The 8,098-nt window shown below is 35.4% G+C and overlaps 1 protein-coding gene across 1 annotated transcript; it reads left to right on the forward strand.

Annotated features, from left to right (window-relative positions):
- Nucleotides 1–390: 390 nt before the first annotated feature.
- Nucleotides 391–7,898, forward strand: LOC133699609 (plastidic glucose transporter 4-like). Its single transcript, XM_062122918.1, has 14 exons — nucleotides 391–764; nucleotides 878–1,187; nucleotides 1,258–1,426; nucleotides 1,517–1,584; nucleotides 1,859–1,991; nucleotides 2,081–2,180; nucleotides 2,268–2,380; nucleotides 4,416–4,509; nucleotides 4,647–4,800; nucleotides 5,331–5,477; nucleotides 5,571–5,644; nucleotides 6,526–6,614; nucleotides 6,797–6,911; nucleotides 7,407–7,898. The coding sequence occupies exons 2-14, from the start codon at nucleotides 893–895 to the stop codon at nucleotides 7,566–7,568; spliced, it is 1,713 nt and encodes a 570-aa protein (XP_061978902.1). The 5' UTR covers nucleotides 391–764; nucleotides 878–892; the 3' UTR covers nucleotides 7,569–7,898.
- Nucleotides 7,899–8,098: the final 200 nt, after the last annotated feature.

Genomic DNA, 8,098 nt, shown 5'->3' on the forward strand with positions numbered 1-8,098 from the left:
GTGTCTCTCGATTTTTTCATTTTATATTTTTAATCATTGTTTATAATTTTTTTTATTTACACATATAATTCTCAATTTATTTCACAACATGTATAAATTTTTTTATTTTTGTTTAGATTTTTTTTTAAATACAAAAATATATTGAAAAAGTTTATATATAATTTTTTTTTGTTAAGAAAAAAAATAGTAAAATATCTAGTCATGTTATAAATGGAGTGACAGGAGGGAACAGGAAACGCAAGTACCTGCGTGTCCTCACGTGCAAACACCTGGACCCACCTGCGACCCCTCCAACGCTGCCCAAAAATCTGATCCAAAATCCACTCGTCGTCATCCTCTTTCCCCTATTTTTCCTATAATATCATATCATCTATCATGAGCACCGCATCAACAATTTTTAAATATGTTAATGGAAGTTTGCATAATACACTAATAATTTTATCTGATTTTCAAAATGTCTTAATAATTATGATTTAAATGAAGTGAAGTGAATTGATTTGAATCTAATTTGGATTAATTTTGTGAATAATGATATGATATTCCTTTGAATTTGTGAAAAAAAAAACAATATTAATGGAAGAAAAAAAAAAAAAGGAAGAAAGAGAATCGAATTCTCCACCAACCTGTTGTCCTAGTACTAAGCAAATAACGGAATTTCCAAAGCCTTCCTCTCTCTTATATTCATCTATACAGAGAAAAAAGAAGAAGAAGAAGCAAGCTTCAGTGGTCTTCACTCATCAGTGATCATATCATAGCCTTAAAGTGTCTCTCTCTATCTCTCTGCATTTGCAGCTTCTGCTCCTTTTTATTGTTTTTTTTATTGGTTTTTTAGTGTGTTTATTTATTGACTTTTTTGTGATTGAATTTTCAAAATCAGAATTAATTAATTAAGATGCAAGCAGCGGTAATGTATGGAGGAGTCGTCGTCAAAGGTAGCGTTTACAGCAATTCTACAAGCCTAGCAGTTTGCTTTTCCAGAGCTCAAAAAGGCCGGAAGCAGAAGCAACTCTCATCCTCCATTGATTTCAGCAACACAAACTGTCAACTATTATCTTCTTCTTCTTCTTGCATGCCTCACGGCACCTCTTGTTTCGGATTGCGTCTCGATTCGTTCTCCTCTATGGGAACCGAACTCACTCGCTCCTCGCTCTTCCGCTCCCGCCCCATCGTCAAAGCTCTCGCTTCTGGTTCGTCCGGTTCATTTTTCTTTATTTATTCGTGAAGTTGCGTGTTTGATTTTGATTTGAAAACTTTTAGGAGGAGGAGGAGAGGGAGATGTGGAAGAAGGTAGGCCAATAAAATCGGTTGAGGACGTTAATTATGTTGTACCGCAGCAGCAGCAGCAGGGGAAAGCTTCGACCGGAACGGTTTTTCCGTTTGTTGGAGTTGCTTGTTTAGGGGCTACTTTGTTTGGTTATCATTTAGGGTAATTCCTTGTTATTAGTTTTCTTTTTCTTTCTTATTTCAATTGCATTGATTTTTTATTTATTGGTTTTGGATGATGATGATGATTCAGGGTGGTGAATGGTTCTCTTGAGTATCTTGCTAAGGATCTTGGGATTGTCGAAAACACGGCCTTACAAGGCAAGGAATTGTTTGTGAATTCATCAATGGAATTTAATTCAGGAAAACAGAGAATGTGTTGATTATTTGAGTTTAATTCAGGAAAACAGAGAATGTGTTGATTACTTCAGTCTAATTTAATGAAACAGAGAATGTCATTTGCTGAACTAGTATAAACACAGATCTATTTGGTTCTTTAGTATGTTTATATTTTTCTTAGACTTTATAGTGTTTTTGTTAATTTAATTGGCATTGCTGGGTAGTTTATAATCTCAGCATTCAAATGATTGAGCAGGATGGATTGTTAGCACACTGCTTGCTGGTGCTACTGTTGGTTCATTTACTGGAGGAACATTGGCTGATAAGTTTGGAAGAACAAGGACTTTTCAGTTGGATGCAATTCCACTTACAATTGGAGCATTGCTTTGGTTTTCCCTTTATCTTGTGTTTTTGGCTCTTTTTTTTACAATTTTTTTATCATGCTTTTGCAAAAGCTTATGTTTTTAAAAAATTCCAGTGCTACTGCCCAGAGCGTACATACTATGATAATTGGGCGTCTTCTTGCTGGTATAGGAATTGGCATTTCTTCTGCTATCGTGCCACTTTACATATCTGAGGTTGTTACTTATCTCATTTTAATAAGGTCACTGCGAGTGTGTATAGTTTTTCAATAGCTAATCTGGTGTGCTTATTTTTTTGGTCAGATCTCACCAACTGAAATCCGTGGTGCACTGGGGTCTATAAACCAACTTTTTATATGTATTGGGATCCTTTTGGCTTTGGTGGCTGGATTACCATTGGCAGGAAATCCTATATGGTATGTTTTATATGCTTCTTTAATGGTTTTGTATGTGATTGCTATGCTTAATCAACATGAAGAAAGAAATAAGCATTTTAAATAAACCATATGGTAATTATATGCCTGACGATATAAGAAACAATGCTTCTGGTAATGCTGCTTCAAGAATCTTTTCTTCCATTTCCACAAGAAAAGTTTTTGGATTGTATGAGTGGAAGATATTGATGACAGACTTCGAAGATGGAGCAACGAAACTTAGCTGTATAGATATGTCATATTGGTGCTAAATTGAAGCAGTAAATAATTATCTAGCAAGTTTTTTGGTTTCTTTGTTTAGAGATGCTCATCAATTGTCTAGTTTTTAGGACTAACCATACATGTGGTTGCCAAGAGGAACATGATTTAGATAAGGAGAGGAGAGATAATGCATCGATTTTGAATTTGACATTTCAAATTCTCTGATTGGCATGACATGTGGCCTGGATAAAATCTGTCTCTGGAATTTGGAGAGTGACAATTCTTTTGCATTAGGAAAGTTTGATCAGTCAATGCATTTTATCCTTGTTTCTCTTCAATATCTAAATGGCTCAAAAATCAAGTTGTTAATTTAAGGAAATCATATGTTTAAAAAGTGTTTGGCCTTCTGAATCTTAAGCAAATACAAGTTCCAGCAAGATGACGGGTTTCAACATGCTTTTAAAATAGGAGAACAGAACTAGTATATGGGGTTGTGTAAATATTAATGAGGTCAGCCCTCATGTGAGACATGATTTTAATATGGTTGTAGTCAAAAGCTCCATGGGAATACAACAGGGTAGCATGACAGGGCAGTGTGTTATCGTTTGATTTATGTTACCACCAGTGGCAATTTAATGGACCTTCTAGCTAGTTCGTCCATGCAAGGATGGCAAGGTCCTGGAAAGTGTAGTTACTAATGCTTTGTACAGCTGAAAAGAGCAATGAAAGAATGTTAAAATCAGGAGCTGCCCATGCTTAACTTTTTTTAATTGTTAATTTTTATCTTACAACTCCTGGCAGCCCAATCATTGATTGGGTTTTCTCATCTGTGTTGTTTAAGATGGTTCCTCTGTGAGTTGAGGTTGGAATATCCTTTGCATATTCCCACTTGTATTTATTTATTTATTTATTAATATTTTCATCAGTTATTAAACTTTGATCTAGGCAAATACGATTAGATAACTGCATCCAAATTTAGAGAGAAATTAATCACATTTTGTCTGAGTGTGCCTTTTACATGTGTGCACAAATATTCTGTGTAACACCATTTCTTTTATTTTGTCATTGGGTGAAATGAACTGAAATAAAAAAGGAATAGATGCTGCAAATGATGTGAGATACTAGGGCATTTTTCCTAATGAAAAAAAAATAAAAATAAAATAGAACTGAGCATTTCTATCACAAGTAAAGAGCTCAAGAAATGCTTTCAGCAAAAACCAAATGCCCTCATGATTTGCATTGAAAATTCCTTGATCCTGGAAATTTAACATTGCTAAGATTTCAAGTGAACACATTTTAAAGGTTACAATTTCTTTTAGTTTTATATTGTGATGTTGTCTTAGCTAACTCCAACTAGCCATTCTAGCAATGGCCAATTGCACATCGAGTTTGCTCATACTCTTTTTAAGAGCATTCAAGTATGCAACATAAATTTGGATGGAACCTTGTCAGAAAGTCTTAAATCTTTGCTTTAGTTTTGTGTAGCATTGAGGAATACATTGTAACCAATCGAAATTTGTGCTCTTGTGTTATTGCCAGAAAATGTAACCGTAAACTTTGATCTCATTAGCATTCCAGATAGAATAGTTCATCTACCTGATACACTTTTTGCAAAATTGAAGTTGTCATGAAAAGAACACATGATTTTTGCACAATTGATCGATGAAAATAAATCGAGTGGCACTAAGTTAAAGTTTTGGTGTTCATTTTTTCTTGAATGGCTATTAAAAAGCTCTTTACTGGAAATCATCTTTTTCATGAATAATCTTTCCTTTCTTAGCCATTTACTTTGAGTCTATTTATACGCCTCCTTCAGGTGGAGGACAATGTTTGGCATTTCAGCTGTCCCTGCTGTTCTATTGGCTTTGGGAATGGCATTTTCTCCAGAAAGTCCACGGTGGCTTTTTCAGGTATAGTTGTATTTAATCTCATGTCATTGAGGCCATTGTATATTTATTTATGTTGTGATATAGTTGTAATTGCATATGTTTTTAATCTAAATTAATCATTCATTAAGAAGATATTGATAAACTTCTTTATCTTGCAGCAAGGAAAATTTTCTGAAGCTGAAAAGTCCATAAAGACACTTAACGGAAAAGAAAGAGTTGCTGATGTCATGACTGACTTATCTGTGGGTAGTCAAGGTTCTGCTGAGCCAGAAGCTGGATGGTTCGATCTATTTAGCAGCCGCTATTGGAAAGGTACTTGGTTTCAGATGAAAAATGTAGATCTTTGGTTATTGGATTTGCAAGCAACAGTCTGAATCAGATGATATAATCTTTGTTTGGTTTGCCAAAACTTTTGCCACTTTAAAAAAATGTTTCAAAATTTTCTGAACATATCCATGACTATACCTCTGCATTTTAATTAGTTGTTGACCTCTTCATTAAATCTACTAATACAGGCTTTACTGCATAAATGTTAATAGGCTCTTTGAGGAAAATCAAAGATTGTACTTCCCACAACCATCCAAGCCAATATTTCTTAAACAATGAATGGATACAAGTCTGGGTTATCACCTTGCATTCCTACATTAAAAACTCATGTCTTAGCACGTTTAGTGATTATGCCTTGGAAAATAGTTTTTGTCACAAGTTGAAAAACCTTCCTAAGATAATCTTCTATAGCTTACTGTTACTTCAACCTCTTGGTATTATAGTAAGTGTATAACTAATAACTTTTGATTTGTCAGGGTAAATGATTTGTTTTACTAACATTTTTATTTATGCAGTTGTGAGCGTTGGTGTAGCACTTTTCTTTTTCCAACAGATGGCTGGGATAAATGCTGTGGTGTATTATTCAACTGCTGTGTTTCGTAGTGCTGGTATTGCATCAGATGTTGCTGCTAGTGCCCTTGTTGGGGCATCAAACGTCTTTGGTAAATTTTTGTTATCTTTTCTTTCTGAATCAGGTGCATATATAACTTTACAATTTGCAACCACCATGTTTTAATTTGGCTGGCTTCTTCCAGGCACAACTATTGCATCTTCCTTAATGGACAGACAAGGAAGGAAGAGTCTTCTAATCACGAGCTTTTTTGGAATGGTAGGGTTACTTGTTTTCATACCATTCATTCTTCTTTTAATCAGATAAACATAATTTTCTGTTACTTTTTTATGGTCATCAAGAACAGAGCTTAGAGCCTTTCAAACTACCTCCTGAATTTTCATTTTGGGTTCAGATTATCCTTTTCTCTCCCTCAACTTTCACTGCTGAACTGTATTTTATGTCATTAACTACAATTTTTTTTTACAAAACTGACTTGTAATCCTATTGGTTCAATACCTAACCGGGAATTATTGAATTAAGAAAACACAGAAAAACTAAAAGAAGGAGATAAGGACCAATCTATACCTGAAGAAATTATCTTGACAAGGGTTGGTCTGCTCATACCTGCTTAATATGCTGAAAATAAGAAGGATTTTCCAATCCTTAAGTATTAGTTTGTGATCTATTATCTCACATAGGCGACAGACTAGTGATGCCATAAGCCTTGCTTCTTTCTTTTCATCCAGTATTTTGACCTGAAATGATTTTACAGATTCCTTGATGGATTCTCAAGTCATGAGCTCTCTCTTTGTTTTGGCTGACTGATGAATGGCTTTGTCAGACATTTTGATGAGCTGATGGTTACTTAGGCATTATTGATTTGCTCCAAGTTAGATAATATTAGTATTTCAAGTCTGGCAACCGTTTCTTCTTCGAGCACACATGGCAAAGAATTTGGTTACATAATGCCAACCCACCGTTGCCAGGATCCCTCCACAAGTCCATGTTGTAACTTCTTGAAAGAACATGGCATAATTTAGCTTTTCTGCATCTTCTTTACAAACAATTTTATTCCCAAAGAAAAATATTCCGAATATGTAGGACTAGGATAATCTTGTATCTAATACAATTCCTTTTTTGCGTGTTTTGTCATGAAGGCTGCCTCAATGCTGCTGCTTTCCTTGTCCTTCACTTGGAAGGCCCTGGCACCATATTCTGGGACCCTTGCAGTTCTAGGGACAGTTTGGTAAGTCAATTATTTTCAGTGTGAGATAAGTCAAGCTCTTTTCTTCTGCCTTCTTGTTTCTGAGCGATTGGGGAGGGGTATTTCTTTATGAGATTTAATTGAGCTTCTCCTTTTTCTGATGTCTGTTATTTTTATCCAATTGGATATGAAATCTGAATCGTACTTCTCGTCTCTTGATACAGCTATGTGTTGTCATTTTCACTTGGTGCTGGTCCTGTGCCAGCTCTTCTTCTTCCAGAGATATTTGCCTCCAGAATTAGAGCGAAAGCAGTTGCTTTATCCTTGGGCATGCACTGGGTAAGTCATGAAAGAAGAACATTTGTAAACTATAGTTTTCCAACCGCAGATATCAGTGTTGCTAGTTTGGAATGATTTGCATTTTGCCTTTGATCACCACCTTCAAAAACTGCTATGCAATAAAGTTTAAACACTGACACAAACATAAATAAGCAATTGACTGGAATTAGAAGAAAGTGTCTGAAGAACAAATCATCGTTTCTTATGCCAAAGACTTTGAATAGTTCATTTTGTAGATATATGAATGCACGCTCATGCCTGTAGGGGAGGGCCATAGTCAGCTTGTTGATTTAGAGATAATACTATTGCCTCTGTTATGTGGAGTTTTGTGAGCAGATAGCTCACACATTTGTATTCATATATTTGTTACTTGTTTTTGAGTGTAAATGTGAATGGAACTTTTAATTTGCTTTTATCTTTTTTTTCTTTGAGAATGTTTGATTGGTTGATTACTTGATTACATACTAATGATGATTTGGTTTTCTATGGTAACAGGCTGCAAATTTTGTCATCGGCCTGTATTTCTTGAGCTTCGTGAACAAGTTTGGGATCAGCTCTGTGTATTTAGGATTTTCCGGCATCTGTCTTTCAGCTGTCTTGTACATAGCAGCTAATGTTGTGGAAACAAAGGGACGCTCGTTGGAGGAAATAGAGTGAGCTCTTAACCCGACAATTTGATCGGATCAGGATGCTCGTCGCAAGGACACAAGGTAACATGTCACTGCACCTCATGGACATTGGCCTTAGGATAGATGGTGGTTTTAATCCCCGGAGGGTTCTTTGTTCTTGCGGAACGTTCACTGGGCTTGCTTGTTGTCCTGCATTTTCAAATGCCAAATCTCTGTTATAACCAGCTTAGTGAACGAACGCACGAACATGCGGGTCATCAAAACTGAATGTTGAATATCACAGATTTTGTTTCCCTGAATGTTGAATATCACAGATTTTGTTTCCCATGTGACTCTTGAATGAAATTCTATATGACCATTCCGCCTGAGTGATTAAAAAATTCAAGTTAAGCTTCTGAGCTTTGGCAAAAAGCTCAAATCTGAAACCGAAATGATGCATGTTAAGCTCTTAAATGGCCAAGAGAAGCTGATAAGGACTTGTTTGGTTGCTTTATTGGCCATATAATTAGTCCATTGACAATATTCTGAAAACGAGATATCTCTGATATTACAGAATTT

This window comes from Populus nigra, chromosome 7 (assembly GCF_951802175.1).
Source record: "Populus nigra chromosome 7, ddPopNigr1.1, whole genome shotgun sequence".
In the NCBI taxonomy this organism is placed as follows: Eukaryota; Viridiplantae; Streptophyta; class Magnoliopsida; order Malpighiales; family Salicaceae; genus Populus; species Populus nigra.